At 44.1% G+C, this 22,087-nt stretch overlaps 1 protein-coding gene across 1 annotated transcript in view; it reads right to left on the bottom strand.

The window, feature by feature from the left end:
• Positions 1–226: 226 nt before the first annotated feature.
• Positions 227–22,087, bottom strand: part of APBB1IP (amyloid beta precursor protein binding family B member 1 interacting protein) — a 108,882-nt gene continuing 87,021 nt past the window's right edge. Inside the window, exons 11-14 of the mRNA XM_080812134.1 lie at positions 12,280–12,378; positions 11,596–11,701; positions 3,591–3,694; positions 227–1,237 (exon numbers count right to left, since the gene is read on the bottom strand). Coding sequence (XP_080668260.1) covers positions 728–1,237; positions 3,591–3,694; positions 11,596–11,701; positions 12,280–12,378 — 819 coding nt within the window. The 3' untranslated portion in view covers positions 227–727. The remainder of the gene's footprint in view (positions 1,238–3,590; positions 3,695–11,595; positions 11,702–12,279; positions 12,379–22,087) is intronic.

Here is a 22,087-nt window from a genome sequence, read left to right as displayed (position 1 = left end):
TTTTCCTGTCTCTAAGTTTTAATTTATAGGATACTTACAACAGTGTTATAACAGAGAAGCCCCAAACTCTACACATCTCTTTTCTTCATTACTATGCTATTTGACCACTGGAAAACCAAAACAGCGTATGTCCAGGACCCCATCCATCAAGCCATGAGTCTCAAAGAAACTGAATTCACTCTGCCTCTCCTGTTTTTCCCTTTTTCCTCTTTCAATTTTTTTTTTTGAAAATTCTGAAGGTCTTTGGGGGTGGAGATGGAAAATATCTCGAAGATTAACAACACTTTAGATGGCTCACGACTTTGAAAGCTATTTTAAAAGGTCAAGTATATTATAACATGGTGTGGATATCGCAATAGATTTATATACACTGATATTTTTAGAAATACCATCTTCAAGAAAAAAATAAACTTTATTAATTTGATGCTTCTGAACATATTAAAATGAATGAACATAAAAACATTTTAGTTAACTTGGGAGGGAAAATGAATTCACAGAAGTGGAAACAGTGAAGATATGTACATTTAGGCAGATTCTTTAACTTCTGTGTTAGGTTAATGGTTATGAATGTATTTGAGTTACAGTGAGGCATTTTACATCATTTCTCGTCTGAATGTGTTGATATTTTACCGAAAATGAACAAGACGTCACGAAAATAGAGCAGTAAAAATGCACTTGAGGTTAGAAAAGATTATGCCCATCACAAGAAGATATTTATCCGTTTTCCTTAGGACATGTTGCCTCGTTTCTTTTGCAAAGCTTTCATTAGATCGGACATGAAATCTTGCTCTCCGCTGCCTCCCCCGCCGGGCGGTCCCGGATTCTCTTTCCTCTTCGGGGGAGCAGGAGGCCTTTTAACGCCAACGGCGGGCGGCTTCGCGGCCTCGGGTGCAGGTGCAGGTGGGGGAGGCGGCGGGGGCGGTAACTGAGAGCCCGCATCCCCCGCAAACGACGGCGGTGGGGGAGGCACGAAGTCCGGGGGCCCGTCGTTAAAATCAGGGGGCGGCGGAGGGAGCTCAACGTCCTCCACGGGCGGGGGCGGCGGGGGTGGTGGCAGAGAGTCGTAGGGCGGGGCAGGGAAGCCTCCGCTCCTGCCCTTGGCCCTGGGCGCCGTCGCCGGGCTGCCGCAGACGTCTGAAGACCGTCGCACGGGAGGGGGAGGTGGCAGGCTGGACTTGGGCAGCTGGTGGGCCCTGGGCGCTCCTGGGTCGTGGTTCCCAAGGGCTGGCTTCTTGTCCTTCAACAGAGCAACCACAGCATGACATTTCCACTGAGAGGCGAGGTCTGCCTCCCGAGGGGTCGGGGGAGCCTCCACTGCTCAGGCCCTGAGACCACAGGCGGTTCACCAACAGCTCCTCTTTGCTCTGCCTTAGGAGAATGACTCCAAATGGCCCTTAACGTTATTACTGACAATAACATTCTTTAACGCTTATCTACTGTGTCTTTTTAAGTAAATGGAACAGGAGGTCTTTACCTACCCTAAGCTCTGCCTAAGGAAACTCAAAACGCAAGCAAAATCGCTCTCCTGGAATTCCCGCTCATGCCTTGGTTCCCAGCACAAGCCAGCCCAGGTCCTGGGCATGTGCAGCCCTAACATTTTTCTTGGTCTGAGGAGCAGGAGTCTATGAAACCATTTTGCTTCTGTATCATGCCTCTGGTGGCAGAGAGGAAATTAAGGAGCTTCCCCAAACCTTCCCCAAATCTCCTGGCTTAGATGTCCTCCTTTGATTAGTACAAGGAAGATGGAAGAGAAAAATGAAACGGAGTTTTCACTAGGTTACCGGTAACCTTTGTACAAATCTGGGCACAAAGAATAACTCTCCCAGTGCAGAACTGTTCTGCCTTCTCTTGCGTCAGTGATTGCCGGCCTGCTGAGAACAAAGATGCTGCTCCCCAGGACAGCGAGCTACCAGGGAGAAGCCAATTACACGCCTTTCTCCTCTGGCATGACAACTTCAAGGGAGGTGGTGGGTGGACGGAGAAGGCACACACCGAGTCCACAATCTTAGATTTACCTTTTGTTAAACTGTGTGACAGTCGGCTGTCAGGGAGAAAACGAGCATCACAGGCTTAGTTATTATCTATGCCTCAAGGTTATGATGATATCAAATGAGCCAGGTGTGTGGCTGGGTTCCAAAGAGGAAAATCATGCAGCCCATGTTGTGGTGGAAACCACAACACCAGACTTGCTCCAAGGCTGAAGAGGCAGAGTCCTCCTTCTACCAACAGTGGAACAGATAACAGTAACTTACATTTATATAATGCAACTTCCTCAGGAATTTCGGGCAGCTTAGCTGAATCCCTCTGTTTTAGTGATAAGTATCATTGCAATTTACAATTTATCAAGCTTTTTTTTTGCTTAACAACCTCTTACCACTGACGACTAAATTTAGAAGTTATGTTTTGTTTTGTTTTTTTCCTACAAAGTGCCTTATGATTGAGTTTCTATTTTATTCAGTTTATTTGCTTGGCAAGATGAGCTAGTTGACTAGTGATGACTTAAAAAAAAATTCTCAACTGGCAGTTTGGGAATTGATGTTCACATAAAGCTAAGTCATTTCTATTCTGGGATCCTTTCATTGCTTTCAGTATTTTCGAGTGTTTCCCTTCAGTTGCCTCACAGGAACCATAGAAATAATAAGAGCTGATGGCTCAGTGCCTGATGTCGGACTTGAGAAGCTCATAAGACTATTAGAGAAACACAACTTTCAATGGTCTACAACGGTTTTCAAAAATTATAACAATTTCAATAAATACAAGATTTTAATTCCTCCCACCACAGGCTGATGGACAAAGTGAAAGGGGGGGAGTGAAGTGAAGAATTATGGAAGGTACAATTATTCAAGGCTGCTTGAATCACACATGGAAAATATTCAACAGAATAGTCAGTTGATATGTTCCCAATTAGACTAGTAACTAGTTTATAACTTTCAGCTACAATTTTCAGATTAAATAAATCTTCATTAATCTCCTCTACTGAAGAAGAAGTTAACGGAGAATGTTATATCAATTTGGCTATTATTTTAAAATGTGTTTTCTTCTCCATCACCCTGAGGATGTATGTGGAACATTAACAGAGAAATATAAAATGCACATTTTCTAATAGAACCTTTTTAGTAGTCATCTAATCTGGTTTTGGGGCTTAGTCAGCATTTAATATAGGGCTTCTGACTAACTGGTTGCTCTAATTTATTCAGAAAAAGATAAGTAAAAATCCCAAAGACTTAAAACTCAGGGTCTACTTTCAAAATGCTAAAACCACTTGTCTAAACCAAGAAGATCTCTTCAGCTGAAATCAGTGTAGCTAAATTAAAAATATTTACCAAGCAAAAGTATTATAAAAAAATTTTTTTTTTTTACATTTTCCTGGAGCAATGTGATAACAGTTGGCTTTAACTTTCTATTCTAGTCTGTATAACTTTAAGATTTAAAAAAAAAGGCAATTACTTAAATGAAATTATAATGACTTCTTAGTTGTTGTAACTAGATTTTCTCTTTTCTCAGAGCAGTTACTGGACACTGCTCATGGTTTAGAATACGGGCTTACCAGAAAGAGGCTGAGAATGACGTCAGTTCCTCTCTGGCCTTACCTTAGGTGTTTCTGCATGCCTCTGGGCTTCTTCGAGAACAGCATTTATAGAATGTACAGCCTGGGGGATCTGACCATTGGCCTGAGTGGTGCCTGCTTTAAGTCCTGATAAGAGGGGAGAAAAACAAGAAGGGTGGGTAAGGAATATTCAACATTCTTGCAAGTTTATCTAAAAACATAAAGTAGTTTATATCCTTCCGAAGCAAAAGGCAAGGAGTCATAGGTACACAGGCCTGGCCTTAACAGAGAATCTGATGTTCTATGGCAACACTTCGTGAGATTCAGCAAAGGTTCAGGAAAGTGAATGCTTTACATAGGCTACAACATCTCAATTAACTTGGGGCCTAGAGAATAGTGTGTTCTTTTTCAAAAGACCTTTTTTTTTTTTTTTTTTTTTCTTTTGGAGAGGAAGAGTAGGGAGGGAGAGGCAGAGGGAGAACCTTAAACAGGCTCCATACCCAGCACAGAGCCCTACTAAGTGCTCTGTCTCAACAACTCTGAGATCATGACCTGAGCTGAAATCAAAAGTCGGACACTTAACTAACTGAGCCACCAGGCGTCCCTCAAAAGCCCCTTGATAAGTGGAGAATAAACACCAAAAACCTGTTTAAGAAATTCCTGTTGTCGAAAATTTTTCTGAAAAATATGTTTCTAGTTTCATACTGTGCTGTGTACAGGAACAACTTTTGAACATTTTTCTCAACAAAACATATTATGGGCACAAAAATAGTAGACCGAGGGGCCTGAGGAAAATGTGCAGACTCCTGAGATAACCCAGAACAGACTTTCTTCCAGAAAGTTCTGATAAGCACTTATTTTCCTGCCTTTTAGTTTACCCTTTGTCACAAAAGTGAGACTGAGGTTTCACAGTTTTCAGGGAACCTGACAGATTTCTTCAGATGTACGTGGATCTCTGTGGTTCCTTAGAGAACATCCTGGAAAGCCTGGCCGTCTCTCCACACAGCCATTTCTCCAATGACCGAACTGCCACCCAGCCCACGATGACAGAGTGAACTCAGAGACTGCTTTAGCTATGCTCAATGCCAGCTGTTCTGTCAGATATTTATGAAAGGACCTTTCACTTGCTTCTTCAAATATTTTTCCAACAGTTTGAGAAACTCATTCATCTACACAACAACTCAAAGAAGGCTGTTAAGAACTTGAGCTTGGGAAGAAGCGAGTGTTTGATAAGAGAATATTAATAGGGCCTCTAGTATCTCTCTACAAATTATTAAATACCAGATGGAAATCTGTACAGGACAGAAATTGGAAAACCCATTAGCTGAGTGGTCAAAATGAATGTTTCCAATGAGGGGCAAATAGACACCATATGCCTCCTATCGTGATACCCTGTGAAGGACACGCAGCCCTCACTCAGGATTTCCGCCAAAAATGCACTACCTGAGATGAATCATAAGGAAACCTCAGACACATCCAAACTGAGGGGTGTTCTATAAAATAAATGGCCCTTGTTCTTAAAAAGTGTTAATGTCCTGACAGAGAAAGGCTGGGGGAATATTCCAGATGAAGGGGGACTAAGGAGACACAATAAGTAAATGCCACACACAATCCCGGACGGAGTCTGTGCGGGGGAAACGCGCGCTATCGAAGGCACTGCTGAGACAACCGGCCAAACTGGAACACGGGCTGTGGTTTAGATAATATTAATATGAGATACCCCAGATTTGATAATTGTACTATGGTTAGTAAGAGAATAGTCTTGACTTTAGGAACCACAAAGGCAAGACTGGAGGGGAAACGTGTATGAGGTAGTCAATCTACTCTGAAGGGGTTTGGAAAGCACATGTCTGTGGACAGGATATGGAGAAGCGGGAGTTGGGAGATAGAAATAAGACGCGTGGGTGGCTCAGTGGGTTAAGCCTCTGCCTTCGGCGCGGGTCATGATCTCAGGGTCCTGGGATCGAGGCCTGCATCGGGCTCTCTGCTCAGTGGGGAGCCTGCTTCCGCCTCTCTGTCTACTTGTGACCTCTCTCTCTCTCTCAAATAAATAAATAAAATCTTAAAAAAAAAAAGACAAGTATGACAAATCCTCAGTATTGGTGATCTCAGAAAAAGGTTCACTGTACTGTTCTTAACAACTTTTCTCTGTGTTTGAAGTGACTTCAGGATAAAGATATTTGTGTCCATTTATGAGGTTGAAATATTAGAACAGGCTATAACCACTTTCTCTACGGCCAGTTTTTTCTTACAAAATCCATGTTCCTCATTCAGCAAGGACAGCCACCTCCTTGTTCTGAGCGGACCTTCCCTTAACCTCCTCAGCACGCCCTTGCTGTGCTGTCAGAACCTACCTGATGTGACCCGCAAATGTGTATTTCTCTAGCTCTGAGGCTCATTAAACTGCTCTAATTAGCCATAGCTTTGTTCTGGAGGTCAGGAAGCAACAGGTCTAAATATCTTAAAGCCTTAGGATGTTTATACCTAAGATTTTCTGATACATATTCAAATCCTTACTTTATATATAAACACTTTTGTACAAAGCGAACAGAACCTGAAGCTGAATCCTGAAGACCACTGGGGGAAATTCCTTTAAAGGACACAAATGTTTCTTTTTGCTTCTTTTGCCCCAAAACACATACACAGGCTGATTTCTCACCAACACAGTATGTGTTATTCTGTTAACTATGATGTGCTGGTCTTTAATCTGTGAGTACAAATGAATAATAATAATAATAATAATAATATCCCAAATGCTCCAAGCTGCGGTCTTCCCATGTGCCAGGAAATCCAGTCTTTTCTATGGGCTCTCTGCCCCATCCTGGGACAACCCATGGGTACCCACATAACCCATATATTCTGTAGGTACTACTGACCTGGGTTCCAGGTTGCCTGGGTTTACTGTGTTAACAGTCCTGGCCGTCAAGGAGCAATATAGTCTTTCCCACTCTCTCTTTAGGAGTCTTCAGAGGAATTAGGGGTTGGAAGTTGATTGAACAAATATAAGCCCCACATGCTTTTCAGGACTCATGTACATTCTGAAAAGGGGACCAAATCCCACACCCCTCATTCTTAACTCACATGGTTTGTGAAAGGCCACTCTCCCACTTGACCTGGCAAGTCAGAGGGCAGCAACCTCTTGGGCACAGTGGGATCATGAGGAATGGGCATGAAACAGAACCCTTCCAGAGCTTTTTCAGAGATGGGGCATTTGTACTATTTGTACTAATATTTATAGCTGTGTGAAAAATGTAAGCCTAGAGAATCATTGGCAGTCCTCGCCACCTTATGGAGACAGTGCCTAAGAAAGAGACCATATCTTGATGACATCACTTACATTCCTGGATCTTGTTATGCCTGAAAGCTGCCTACCCCTGGACCTCCTAGTTTTGTGCATTAATAAATCTCTCCCCCTCACTCTTTGTTGCTTAAACCAGACTGAGTTGGATTTCTGTCAATTGCCATGTGAAGAGTCCTGACTAAAAATAGTTACTAAAGTCAAAGTAATTTAATAAGTGCTAAAAAACAAAAACAAAAACCAAACCAAAACAAAACCCAAGACAAAACGCTTTATGGCTGTTCTCTAATATGAAAAAAAAAAAAAAAGCTGTCATTTATCAAGAATAAACTACTTGTGAAGCACTTTGGATACAGAACAATGAATGCCTCCATGTTTTTTCAGTTGGGAAGTCATAGCAGAAAAACCTCATGATGCCCTTTCGTGTCTAGAGGAGAAAACAGTTCTAAACTAATCAAACTGGCTTATAAAGGACAGTTCATTGTAGACCTGAGGATAGGAAGGGCTTAGCCACATGACAGAAAAAATATCACAGAGGGAACATCATCTGAAGTCCCTAAGAAAGGATGGTGTTTGGGGCTTTGAAGAACTAGGACAAACAAGTGGCCCATGAGCCAGGAACAGGACGAGACAGGTGAGGAAAAGAGGTGGCAGAGCTGGGCAAGGCTCTTATTATGCAGGCTTGGTTGGCCTTGTTAAGGATTTGGGACTTTATCTAAGGTTAGTGGAAAGTTCTGAAATGCTACCCATAGGGGAGAGATCACATTTTCATTTAGAAAGGTGACTCAGGGAGGGCTAGAAGTCTGCAAATGTAGGGAATTGAGCTGGTATGCCACCACCACTGGAGGCCAAGTGAAAGATCATGGCAGCTTGGGTTTTGTGGGAATGGAGATGAACAGACCTGGACAGATTTGACCAATATTTAGAAGGTAGAATCAACAGGATTTGGGGGTGATTGAATTTGGGCATGAGTGAGCTTTTCTTGCATGTGTCCTGCATGAGTGAGTAGGCAGATGGTGATTATTATTAACAGAAACTTGAGAACAACAATGGAAGAGCAGGTTTGGAAGGTAAGATGATGATGTTGTGTCTGATGTATCCAAGTGGAGCCACTGGGCAGACAGTTGCATACATGGTTTCGGAGGATAGCAGAGAAGTCTGGGTTGGATGTATAGATTTGTGGGTGGTCAGCACAAAAATGGTGCCATGAGTGGATTTAGACCACTTAGAGAGAGAGAGTGTAACATGAGAACAGGGTTAGGATTAACTGGGCTGTGGGTTATTTAAGGTGGCATAGAAGAAGAGTTAGTAGAGGACATTAGAAAAGAGTGACCAGAGAAGTTGGGGGTGGGATGGAAGATGTGGAGTTGTGCTATTGAAAAGCCAATACAGGAGACTGTTTCAGGGAGGAGAGGTCAATCGTGTTGATGCTGCTGAAAGGTCAGATAAGAAGATGGGTTTAGTTGCATAGAGGCCACTGGTGGGATTAGCAAGAGCCTTCTCCATGGGATATTAGAGCAAGAAACTTGCCTGAAATGAGTGGAAGAGTGAGTGAGGGTAGAAAAGTGGAGGCAGCACATGCGGTCTACCCTTCAGAAAAGTTTGCTTGTTGCGGGGGCAGTAGCTGGAGGGAGATGTGGAATTATAGGAGGGTTTTAAAACTTATTTGTTTGAAGAAGGGAGCAATGTTGATGAGAAGGACCCCGTAGAGCAGAAGAGAAAGTAGAAAAGGATGGTATGATAAAGCATCTGTCTAGTCTTTGTCCCGAGTTCCTGGCACAGAACTTCTAAAACCCCTGGTATTTCCAAAATGACATTTCCAAAATGTCTTTGCTATTCAATGAAACCCTAGGATCCCATCTGAGTTTATGCTAACAAGATGGCTTGGCATGTGGGTTGGCTACCAGAAACACTAACAGGTGATTAGAGGGTTGGGGGCTTTGAGCTGAAATCAGTCATGTGGTTGATGAGAGGACAAAGAAGCTCTGCAGCCAGGGCCCTCCTAGACCTTGTCCTGTGTGACTCTTTATTTGGCTGGTCCTGATCTGTATCCTTTATAATAAAACAATAATAATAATAATAAGGATAGCACTTTCCTGAGTTCTGTGAGTCATTCTGGTGATGTGTTGAAGCTGAAGGGGTAGGGGGAACACCTAAAATTGTAGCCAGTAGGTCAAAAGTGTGGCTGGCATCTGAAGAAAGGCAGCCTTGTTGGGGATGGTACCATTGGCCTGTGGGGTCTGAGCTAACTCCAGTGGTGGGCATCAGAGTGATACTGCAGAAGATTGACTGGTGTCAGAATAGGGGACCACAGCAGGCATGGAAGGACTGGCCCTTGTTAGGGAGTAACATAACGGACGCAGGCTGGGACAGATACAGATGCAGGTAAGTTGTCGGGTTTCGTGGTGGGAAGTCAAAGGAGTTCCCACTTGAGGGTTCCATTTTCTTTGCTGAGAGTGAAGGATTTGGGGGTTGGAAGACTGAGGAGAGTGAAGAACATCTGAAACAATGACGGAACCTAGGAATTACATTGACAGGAACAGGTTTTCTCAATGTTATTGACATCTGGGACTGGTAAATTCTTTATTGTGTGGGGAGCTGTCATTTTAGGACAGGCAGCATGCTTAGCCTCTACCCATTAGATATCATAAGCATTTCCCCCAAGGTGTGACAACCAAAACTGTTTGTAAACATTGCCAAATCTTCCCTAGGGGGCAAGGTCACCCTCAGCTGAGAGCCGCTAGTCTCGGGAACCGTAGTAAGATCAGTAGGTAGTATTAAGGGCCCAGTTGTGGGTAATGTCCAGAGCTCTGTGGTGGAATCACTTGCTTGGTCTTTTTGGTGACCAGCCCCCATCCTGAAGCTACCAGGGGGCCCGGCAGGAGCCGCCTCATTGGCATAAAGACACAATCCCTCAGGAAATTCCTTGGGCTCTTGAGGCTGTGTCAGGAACTGAGGCCAAAGACCAGATATATTTCTCATTGAACCACAGAGACAGTCTGTGACCTGAATGATCAAAATGAATACAGCTGATGCCAAAGATGATCCCCTGAGCATCTGACTGGATATGGCTCTTTCTGGCTGCTGACCACAAGCCCAAACTCCCTGACAAATACTCAGTCAGCCAGAGCCAAGCTATGAAACCTGTCTGGGTGACAGTGTGTCTGTCAGTATATACTAGCTGCTTCCTTCTGGGAAATGGCTGAGATGACAATGCTTGTGAAAAATAACTACAACCATTAGCTGGTAAGAAACAGAGCTATTTGCTAAAGTCAGTGATCCCAGTTTTAGAGAAAAATGCTCAGAAGAAAAAATTCTTTGGTTGTCTGGAAAGGAAAGGCATCTTAGTGCTCCCTCGAATCAAAAGACTTAGAGCCTTACAGGCTCACCCTCAGTGAGTAAGACCTGAGGCCACGGGATCTGCCTCAGAAATAGCCCAGGAGCCTTTACTGGAAAAGAGTCCTGTGCTCCTGGGAAAGATGCCCCAGGTGGTCTCAGGATGCCTCATCCCAAAGAAGGACTCCGTCTTGGGAAGCGGAAAACTGACAGCCTGGAACTCCAAGTGGTGTTTCACTCCCAAGCTGAAGACTGATAGAATTAGGAAACTCAACTCCCAACCAAACTCAGCAACCATTCATTTAGTAACTCAATAAATATTTACTATATGCCTGGCTTGTAAACTCTGGGAACACAATGTGCAACATGGTGAAATGGTCCTTTGTCTTTTGGAGACTTAAGAGCCCAGTGGAGAGAACAAGCAGCAAACATGTTCATGAATACATAAAATAATTACAAATCATGGTAAGTGCTCTGCAGAAAACAGTTTTATTCAGCAAAAACACTTTCAGAAGCTCACTGCACACAGAGTAGCCCATCTGGACACAACCAGTGAAAACCTCTTCAGGTGCTGGGTCAAATCTGCCATATTGTACCTTCTACACTTTCAAGCTGCTTTGACCCTTTCAGCAGCAAAGAATACATACACTGGCCTTTGATATGACCATTCTCTAACACTGAAGGACAATGGCCAGAACTTTCCTGCTATAAATGGTTCCAGTTCTTTCAAACATTATTTATCATCAAGACAAGGTGTTTGAATTACAGCTCAGCCACAAAGAAGACACAAGACACTCACTTATCCCAGCTTCAGAATTTCTTCAGTTGTGGAGGATAATAATCTATACTTTGCAGGGTTGGTGTAGGAACCAGGAATAGTCTATGTAAAATGATGCCTTGTACACACTTCATCTCTCAAAGTTCTGTCCTTCTTAAAAATACAAACAAGAAGCTGTTATGTTACCACGGAGTGTGATGTCCAAGATTGGGTACAAGGCTCTGGCCACGAAACCATGAGGCAAAACACCAGGAAATGATCTCGTCCTTTGTGTGGGCTGTCTGCTGGGTGCTAATGGAGCTTTGGACACCTTTATACTCTGTTGAGACACAGTATTCTACTAGCTCAGTCTTCACCGGTGATCACCATCTAATCCACAAGCATATCATGAGAAAGTGGTTGAAACTTTGCTGAGAATCACATTTATAAGTGTTGGTTATAAATGCTGAAGCTGTATAGTATTATTGTTCAACATTATAAATGTTGAAGCTTTGCTAAGAATCTATTCATAAAGAAACATACAGGTGTGTGAGGAGATCTTGAGCCAACAAAGTTCTGTTTTGATCAAATGTGTTGGGTAAGTTTGAACATGAGCTCTAAGCTTTGAGCAAGTGTCAGGATTTCCTTGCACGGTACCTGCAGATGGTGGGGCCGCGCTGACAGGGCCCAGGTTTGTACACCGGGAGGCGAGCCCGGCCCTCGCCACAGCCCGCTGATAGTTATCATAGAGAGTCTTGCCATACTGGGGAGAAAACACAGAAGAAGCAAGAAAGAAATCCATTTATCCAAATCTCGCACCCAACTGCAATATACATATTGAGGGAAAAAAGTACTTTCTAACTACTCTTTTTACTTCTTTCCTGAGCTGTTTTTTAGTTTATTTCAGTAAAAAATCCATAGATTGTTTTCACGTGCTAAATGATTTGCCAGATTAGCAGAGTCAGTTAATACTTTTACTAGATGTCGAGGAGGGCTTTTGCCACTCAGTTCTGATTACGTGGGTCTTCACGGAAATCTACCACAGGTTATGTGTTGTGTTTCTTAATTACATACTATGAGTAAATAAAGCTCTCGATAAGTAAATAAAGATCTGACAAGACTCACGGGAGAGTAAACCCTTGATTCTCAGGCCGTTGGAGAGGTCTGTGTTTCCATCACTCTCGCCTATTAAAAAAACCCTGTGGGCAAGTAAAGAAGCCGGCATCTGCAGCACTGACCAGCCAAGGATGGGTCAGCCGTTTCCAAGTAGCACAGAGCCTGCGCCCAGGTCAGGACGCTGGTGTGCAGTTCAAGACAGGGTGAGCCCAAATGCTCTCTTACCTTGGCAATCCTTATTCCCATGACCCACTGGTTTAGGGTCCTTGCGTCGTCACAGCAGAGGTATTTGATGTACTGGGACTCCTTCTGAATCTGGGGATGCTAGAAAAAAGTAATTTCAAAGACCACTTATAAACTATTTATTAACATAGTTCGAATTTAAAAAGAAAACTTAATGTATATGATTTCCTGAGACAGTGGAAAATCGCTGGTAGCAATTTTAGCATTAGGAATAGGGGTATTTTTATATTTTATTATTATTTTTTTTTTACAGAAAAAAATTTTTTTTAAAGATTTTTATTTATGTATTTGACAGACAGAGATCACAAGCATGCAGAAAGGCAGGCAGAGAGAGAAGGAGGGGAAGCAGGCTCTCTGCCAAGCAGAGAGCCCGATGTGGGGCTCGACCCCAGGACCCTGGAATCATGACCTGAGCCGAAGGCAGAGGCTTTAACCCACTGAGCCACCCAGGCGCCCCTATTTTATTATTTTTAAAAGATTTTATTTATTTGAGGGCGCCTGGGTGGCTCAGTGGGTTAAGCCTCTGCCTTCGGCTCAGGTCATGATCTCAGGGTCCTGGGATCGAGCCCCGCTTCGGGCTCTCTGCTCGGCAGGGAGCCTGCTTCCTCCTCTCTCTCTCTGTCTGCCTCTCTGCCTACTTGTGATCTCGCTCTGTCAAATAAATAAATAAAATCTTTAAAAAAAAAAGATTTTATTTATTTGAGAGAGAGAGAGAGAAGTGAGGGGCAGAGGGAGAGGGAATCTCAAGCAAACTCTCCATTTCCCCAATGAGTGTGGAGCCCAATGCAGGGCTTGACCTCATGAAGAATAGGGGTACTTTTAAATGGACTAAATTTTGAAAGGACTTAAGAAACCTTATGACATGATTTGTCATAAGCACTTCTTACTATATTATCAATAATAATTTTCTCTTCTGCTTTTTTAGCTTTTGAAAGCACCTGCATACACCATGTCTCCTTTCCCATAAGAAATCCGAATCGTCTCTCCATTCAGATAAAGGACCCTACATGATGTAATTCTTATGTCACAGAATTAATGCTCTGTGACTCCCAGTCAGACCCAGGGGTATTTCTGTTACGAGGAATTCAGGATTTCTCCCATTCTTAATTGTCTTTTCTTTTGCAAACTGGCCACTGTGGCCTCTGGAAGGATGGCCCAGAGAAGAAATATTCTGTCTATTCTCAAGTGGCAATGGCTTGAGGTGCTGCACTAGGATCTGGGCCTTCCAGGAGCTCACATTCAGAGAGAGGAGTGACGCCCGCAGGCATGAAGAAGAAAGATACTGGGCCCCTCTTTCTTAATCCTCATTGCCCTTGTAATTTCTGTTGGGCGTTTCTTTCTCGAATAGACTGTGCTCCATGAGGGTGGGGACAAATGTCTGAAGCATGTCCTGCTGAAGTCCCCCATGTCAGCGCATGCCTGGTGCGTGATCAGTATTCTGGTCCAGAGCTGGAAATACTTGTTGAAGGAAATAAACAAGAGCAAGATTTCCTGTTCAGCCAGAAGTCTTACGGCTATGAAATGAATGACAGGCAACAAAATCGAGATTCTAAGATTTGTGTCACGTGTATTTTCATGGGTTGTTATCCTTTTTTAAAAAGATTTATTTATTTATTTGAGAGAGAGAGAGAGAGAGCGAGCACTACCAAGTTGTGGGGGGAAGAGGGAGAGAGAGAAGCAGACTCCCCACTGAGCGTGGAGCCCAAGGAAGGGTTCCATCCCAGGATTCTGAGATCATGACCTGAGCTGAAAACTTAGGTTTTGGAGGCTTAACTGCTCGAGACACCCAGATGCCCCGGGTCATTATAGTTTTTAGTAATTATTCTATAGAATAATTACAACCATAACCATTGTGTGTGCACGTGTGTGTGTGTGTGTGTGCGTGTGTGTGCAGGAAAGGAGCGGAGCTGGCATTCCTCTCCTACAGTATTGCACAGACCTTCACTTTTGCTTTCGGCTCCATCACTGACCATCAAGAAAAAGGCTATTTTCAAAGTTGACCTAAGCGAAGGGCATTGTGCTTTTGAACGTCAGTCTGAACCTGAGGAGCAGCATCTGGATAGTCACCCTGCTGGTCTGTCCCACAACTCACTGCAGTCACTACCCAGAGAGGATAACAAGACTCCTACAGACTCTAAGAGCGTGATGAGAGATTAGTAGGCCTTGGCTTTACGAATAAGAAAACTGAGGTCCAGAGAAGTTACTATATATTTTACGCCATGGTCCACCAGCGTCTTGGGGGTCTCTTGTCCTGCTACCGAGAATTTCTGTATTTACATTAAGCTATTAAGGCAGAATTCCAAACTTTAAAGATAACAGAAAAACTCAGAAATTGTAAAGAATTCTTCCTTTTGGCCTTTTGACCCAGTTGAGGAAGGAACACCTTCATACTTTTCTCTGTAAATGGGCCATTCTCTTTAGTTCCTTGCTCTGAGAATTTGCATCTGTTATCACTTTGAAGAAGGGTCTTGGGTTTTCTGAGGGCGACAACACAGGGCTCACCGCCGTTGCCTGTAGTTCTTCCTTATGGCCAGCAGATGGCAGCATATACCTCTGAATGGCTGCTGCACAGGTTCCCGTTCCTGGGGTTCAATGCTTCCTGATTAATTCCGAATGTCAGATTTTAGCTTTATTATAACTGTAACCCCAGTGATCATCTTCTGTGGAGGCCTTTGAAAAGGAAACTCTCTATCAACTCAGATAATGTGACCCAATGGCAAAAGTGGATTTGTAACATTAATTAACTGGAGGGTCATATTGATGACAAGTGACTTATTTCCTGGATGGAATGTAACATTCCACAGATGCCTGCAGCACTCCCTCCAACAACAGAATCCACAAAGCCAAACCAAAGTTCTTGTTATTCGGTACCAGAAACACAGCTCCCTGACTTACAACAGCATTCTTGTTGACAGTCACCTAAGAGGAGCAAACACGGGTCTCTACAGCAACTTAATGCTTATAATTTTTCTCAGAAAGCAGCTGTTATTTTTTTTTCCTGAGAAATTTTAAAAGTTAACACTGTTACCTTGGGCTTGGTATATTAAAATGTTTTTATTCGTTTTTGGGTTCATGCCATGTGAGAGCCAGTTTCCAAGAGCAGACTATACGTCACACTGTGCTTGCGATGAGGTGTGCAAATCAGCTGTCTGTGTAGACGCTCCCATTTAAACAGCACGATAAATAATTTCTTAAGTATGTTATTTATCCAGATAGAGTAAAATGCGGTTATTCCATTGAATATAATGGGTTTTGAGGATAAAACAGAGGCAAGAACACTTGAACTTGGCTCCTCCTATGATGATGAGGTCACTGTACGGACCTTGGTTCACTGTCTTCAACATTCTCACTGACTTCCTTACACTACACACACACTCCAAAGGTATACTGGGGAGTCAGCGTCCATTGACCTCTGAGGTAGCTTGCAATCCTCAGATTTTATGGTTCTAAGATGAATTATCTCGTGGGCACAAGGTTCCTTTCTGGCTCTCAGGGCGTCATACAACAAAGTCACTGCGCTTGTTTTCCAGTCATGGCTTGGGATCTTGCCAAGGGGTTTCCTCCCTGACTGAGTCTTTCACTGAAAAATTATTTGCAAAGGGTTTAAGAAAAAAAAAAAAATGCTGGTTCGGTACCATCGGCCAGACTCTTGTGCAATTGGCTGGATTGTTCCTGAAAGAGAGAAGCTCTTTCATGCAGCACAATACACAAGGGTCAGGACAACTGCAGAACATTGCTGTTAAAAAGGATCTTACAGGGGCACCTGGGTGGCTCAGTGGGTTAAAGCCTCTGCCTTCGGCTCGGGTTGTGATCTCAGGGTCCTGGGATCGAGCCCCGCATCAGGCTCTCTGCTCCGTGGGGAGCCCACTTCCTCCTCTCTCTCTGCCTGCCTCTCTGCCTACTTGTGCTGTCAAATAAATAAATAAAATCTTTAAAAAAAAAAAAAAAGGATCTTACAGATCCTCTAAACTGAGGGACCTATGTGTTACAAATGAGAAAACTGTGTCAAGAAGGTTAAACCAAAGGCTGAAGGAGGGGCTAAGAACCAAGGACCTGTGAATTCACCAAATACCTTTGGGTGCTAAGAAGTATTCCTGTCATTAATAAGGAGGGTAAGAGGCTCACACCATAATTAGAAAGTGGTGGTTGGGATGTTGCTGGAGGAGACATATATCAACAAATATATGATTACCCTATGACATGGTGAATGTCATAGCAAAAGTCTGAAAACAGAGAATGAGAAAAGCTCTTTGGAAGAAGTATCTTCTATCATTTGATCCCATCTAAGGCACATCTAGAAATTCTGTGTGGCTAAGGCCAGGGAGCCATGGAAAGAAGCAGAAAATGAGCTGGAGCCAGAGTCCAGAGCCTGGTGTCAAGCTACCATCTGGACATTGTCTTGTAGGCACCAGACATTTTAGGAGAGCAGAGGGATACAGGCAGCTACCGGCAGTTATGTGGAAGATGGGCCTGGGGTGCAGAGGAAGGACAGACGGAGAGGGCTGGATGAGGGACGTCGCGGATGGGAAATCGGAGCTTGATGACGGATTGGACAAGAAAGGGAAGAGAACAGACTTCTAGGATGATTTCTCTATTTGTAGCTTGGAAAAGGAGTTGGGTATTATGGGTGTCACTGTGTCCTCTCTAAAGCCATGTTGTCATCCTAACGGCTGGTACTTGTGAATGTGACTGTATTTGTTAATAGGATCTCTGTAGACATAATCAAGTCAAAATGAGGTCACACCTGATTCGGGTGGGCCTTAGTCCAATATGAGTGGTGTCCTTGTGGGAAGAGAAGAAGCAGACGTGCAGAGAGTGAAGACCATGTGATACAGAAGCAGAGACTGGCGGTACGTGGCTTAAGCCAAGGATGGCCAAGACTTGCTAGAAATTGACAGAAGCTAGGAGATAGGCATGGGACAGATTTTTCCCTTGGAGTCCTTCAAAAGGAAGCAAGCCTACGGACACCTTGATTTCAAACTTCTGGATTCTTGAATTGTGAGAGCATAAATTTTTGTTGCTTTAAGCCAGCAGTTTGTGCAACTTTGTCATGGAGGCCCCCCAAAAGTCGTACAGTGGGTGATGGTACCATTCGTCTTGATTGGGACTGCAGAGAGGAGGAGTTTGAGAGGGTGGAGAGGCTGAAATCACCATCTGACAGGTTATGGCTGAAGTGCCCTTGGACACATAGTTATCTCAGGTGTAAGACTGGGAGAAAAGGTGAAACGATTCTCTATAGACTGGGAATTATTTGCGTCCAGACAATGGCAGGAGCTGTGGTTGTGAATAGGATTTCTCCAAAAGAGCCGGAGTCTGGTGAGAACGGAATACAGAACCCCAAAGAACTTTCCAGTGTGTGTGGGAGGTGGAGGAACCCACAGAAATGGAGGAGCAGATGGACAGAGGGGGCTAGGGTGAGGGGGAGGCGTTTATCACCAAAGCGAATGATGCCAGGAGGACAAGAAGGCTGAGGACTAAAACAGCGGATTGTTCACCAGAAACTTCAATAGTAGTTTCAGCACCGGAGGGAAGAGAAACCAGCCAGAGGGCAAGCACCACAAAGCAAAATTCTTTGTTTTATTCTCTATGTATTCTAAGGTCCTGGATAGCAGTAGGCTGGAGAGAAATATTTTGGAATGAATGAGTTTTACTGACAGAATAAAAGTTGAGGATGAGGAGGACATACTGCTTTCTCAAGAAGTCTGAGTGAAAGGGAAGGCAGAAGCCACGGGTGTGGGGCAGATCAAACTGAGGGAAGTGATTTGGAACCCCCGCCGGAGGAATATTTGGATGTGTTGTAGCCCAACAGAAGAATTCTCTGGAGAGAGGGTGAAGATGCTGAAGCCAAAGGGAGTCATGGGGGGTACGGTCCCAGGGAAGGGCTCCTGGTGGAGGGACTGGCCGTGGAGGAAGGAGACTTTTCCTTTGAGACACAAAGCTGGAAGGATGATGACTGTTAGATTAAGTTTAGAGGAAAACAGGAAGTAAGCCAGGACAACTCAATCCTTCCTTTTTCTGTCTTCTCCAATTGGAAGGCAAGGTGTGCTGACCAGAGAGGTTCATAGGTGAGAGACTCTTTGAGAAGAGTATAGATGATGTCAGGGGATGAGACAGAAGAGCGAGTTGAGCAGAAAGCAGGGGAAAAGCTGCTAAAATCTTCTGTGAGTGCGGAAGCTGACCAGGTCAGCACAAAGCAGACTCAAGAACCAAAAGTGAGCCACTTAGCTCAACTGTACGAGCCCCACATGTGGTGTGGCTCTTGAGTAGGCTAGCGAAGGGAAGGTGTAGTACTGAAAGAATGCTGACCCCAAATCTCAGCTCAAAGAAACTCAAGATAGGAGTGAAGAGAGTTTGTTCTCAAGAGAACACACATCATGTTTAACAATAAGCATGGGTGACCTTGGCCAAGTTCATGAACCTCTAAGAGTTTCTGTTTCCACATCTATAATGCAGAGATGATAATACCTCCCTTGAAGGGCTATTGAAAGATTAAGTGAAATAATGCATGAAAGGACCCAACACAGAGCCTGTAGCATGAGAGAGCATGTTACTGTTACTATAATATTAATGACAGAACCAGGTTTTGAAGAACACAATTGGGCAGGGGGCTGATGTGCCTTTCTGTTCATTCGTTCCTTCAACCGATGTGAATTAAGCGTTTAATACTGATTCAGGCTCCGGAACATAATAATAAACACAAAAGAAACAGTCCTTGCCCTTGAGGTGTTTATATTCCACTAGGGTAGAAATCCAATAAAAATATAAAACACGAAATAACGTAATTTCAGATTGTGAAAACTTCTGTGAAGAAAATGTAGCAGAATAAGGGGTGGAGAGGAGATGAGTTAACGGAGCAGAATTCTAGTGCTTTCTCCGTGATACTCCGCTGCCTCCAAACAGACCTGGAGAAAAACATCATTTCTCCTGGAAGATATTTACTTCCCCTGCCCCATCGCATTTAGCCTCAGAATGGAGTGAGAAAGAATTCACAAAAGAGGAACTTCGTCGACGGCTCAGAATGGGAGTGTGCTTCAAAGACACAGTGCAAGGAGAGAAATGATTCTTGAGCACCAAGTCCTTTCTTTGGATTCTGATATCTTTCCCGTGAGTATGCACAACCTCTAAGAGACTAAGGGAAAGGTGACGTCTATCCTGCCTTCTCAGAGTGTGGTCCTGGCAAACGGTGGCTGCAGTACCTGGGAATTTGTTGGAAGAGCTGACTAATTCCTGGGCCTGATCTCAGACCCACTGAATCAGAAACTCTAGGGGCCCAGAAATCTGTGTTTTAGCATCTCTCTTAGTGATTCTCATGCACAGTAAAATTTGAGAACCTCTGGTCAACAGAAATATTAGTTAATGATAAAGGGTTGTCATAATGACTACCAATTAATGAGTGCTATGTTTCTAGACATGGAACTCAGGGTGTTTTGAACATACATTATTTAATCCACACAAGAAGGGCTGGGTACAGTCATCTCCACTTTGTAGAAGGGGGCAGTGGGTGCGAAGTGTGTCGATAATGGGCCAGGTGACTCCCATCTTCCTGACAGCACCCCCAACGACTGCCATAATCAGTGAGCTCATACTATAAGACACTTTTGGACTGGATTTCTCAATCAGTGCATGGCTATGGAATCATACAACTCTTAACCTGCTTCTCCATATCCCGATTTCCTTTTGTAAATTACGTATGTATTCTTTGAATTCTGTACATCTGTTCACCCTAATGAAATATGTTAATATAAAGAGACTTTTTTTTCCCATTTGGACAGAAAGGGAATTAAGTGACCAAATGTTCATAAACAGATTAAGTTCTCCACACTGTGACAGACCCTTTTACTCAGCAAATTAACAACAATTCCCGGTATTTGGGGAAGGTACTGAGAAGCATGCTTAAGAGCACTCTCTTAGAGCAGGTGACTGCTCGTAAAACTGGTTTGAGAACAAAACTGACCCCATTCCGAGGGAAAGGGAAATGTTCCATGAGGATTGCTCCTGACTCCTGGCCACTTCTGTATCCATCAGGTCTGCCTTTTCCTCTATCTCGAAGCCCTGTACCACCCCTACACCCCACTTCAGGGAGGCCCCCAACCCTCTCCTGAAGGCTTACGCCTGGGATATGCGGGTTTTAGGTATTCTAGCCCAATGCCCTGGGCCTCAGCATGGCAATTCTTGGTGCCGCCCAGAGTTACCCGCAACCCAGTCAGATCATTCAAATCATGATTCCAGGAGCTACTTCCAAACTTGCGAGCTGGCATGAGAAATTGAGTTCCTGTCCCACTCACTGTGTTGAAACCTCATCTTGGGAAACTCTAGGTCTGGGATCTTCTCTTTTGCTCACCAGACATCCCCGCTCCACTCTCTGGGCCCCAGCCCTGGGGTCAGGGCCTTTGCTCCCTCCTGACAGTTGTCATTCAATTTGTCCACCCTGAAGTATACTCCCCTGCCAGCTAAGTCCTAACTGGATGTTTAGAGGTAAGACACATTCTAATACTCTTGAGTGTAAAACTTGGCTGTGCTCAGGGAAAGCAAAAATGCCTGGGCCCCATCCTTAAGTGTTTTGAGTCAGTGGGTTTAGAGTCTTAGAACTTATATTTCTACCATGAGTCTGAGTTGTCCAGTTACTGGTCAGCACTTCAGAACCTCTCTCAAAACCTTCTCCCTTGGGCACCTGAGTGGCTCAGTCGGTGAAGCGTCTGCCTTTGGGTCAGGTCGTGATTCCAGGGTCCTGGGATCGAGCCCCATGTTGGCTCCCTGCTCAGTGGGGAGCCTGCTTCTCCTTCTCCCTCTCCCTGCTCTTCTGTCTGCTTGGGCTCTTTCTCTAGCTCTCTGCCAAATAAATAAATAAATAAATAAAATCTTTAAAACAAAACAAAACATAAAGCCTTCTCCCTGCTTCAGAGATGTGGGCATTGGAAAGCACACGTGGAAATGAGGGCCTCTAGTCTGGTAACTTCTCAGGGTCTCAGAATTCCAAGTAAGGGCTCTGGGGTTAGCCAGGAACACAATGAAGACACGGTTCAGGCCAGCTGGTGGCAGGGGTGGGACGAGGCAGAGATTTTGCATGCAAGCAAACAGCAGTCTCAGAGACTGGCCTCTGAGCCACCACCTGGTTGCCTGCTTGCTTGCTTTTTTAAGGAGCCCAATGCAGGGCTTAAATTCATGACCCTGAGATCAAGAACTGAGCAGAATTCAAGAGCTGGATGCTTAACCCAGGTGCCCCCACCACCTGGCTTCTTATCCTGATTCAGCCATTCACTGTTCGGGAGTCTCTATGCTCAGGCTCCATATCTATATTTTAGGGAGAATTATGGCTCTTACCTCAAAATGCTGGTGAGAAGATTAATTGTGTTAATGTATGTGAAGTGCTTAAAACACTGTACTATAGGTGCTGTGTGCTTGTCCTTATTCTCACCACCCCATCTGTGCCAGGAACAGAAGAGGAGATGTGGGAATCTGAAGTAGGCAGCACATTCTCCTCACCTCTCTTCCTTCTGACCTAAATGGGCCCCATCTCAGGGCCTTTGCACTTGCTGTTCTTGTTTCTGGAATGCTCCTCCCTGGGTAATTCTCCCCCCTTCACTCTACTGACATCTTTTGTTAAATATCATTCCCTCACAGACCCTTTCCCTCACCAACTCATTTAAAGGAGCCCTGGTCCTGGCACACTCTGTCCCCTACCCTGCTTCATATTTATCCAAAGCCTTAGCATTACCTGATATCACTTTTATAAAATTGCCATTTCCCTCACACTGAATATAAACTCCACGAGAACAGGGATTATTATAAG

The sequence above is a fragment of the Martes martes genome, assembly GCF_963455335.1.
Source record: "Martes martes genome assembly, chromosome: 8".
NCBI lineage: Eukaryota > Metazoa > Chordata > Mammalia > Carnivora > Mustelidae > Martes > Martes martes.
Note: the sequence above shows the minus strand (reverse complement) of the source record. Positions and strands in the feature narration are given on the sequence as shown.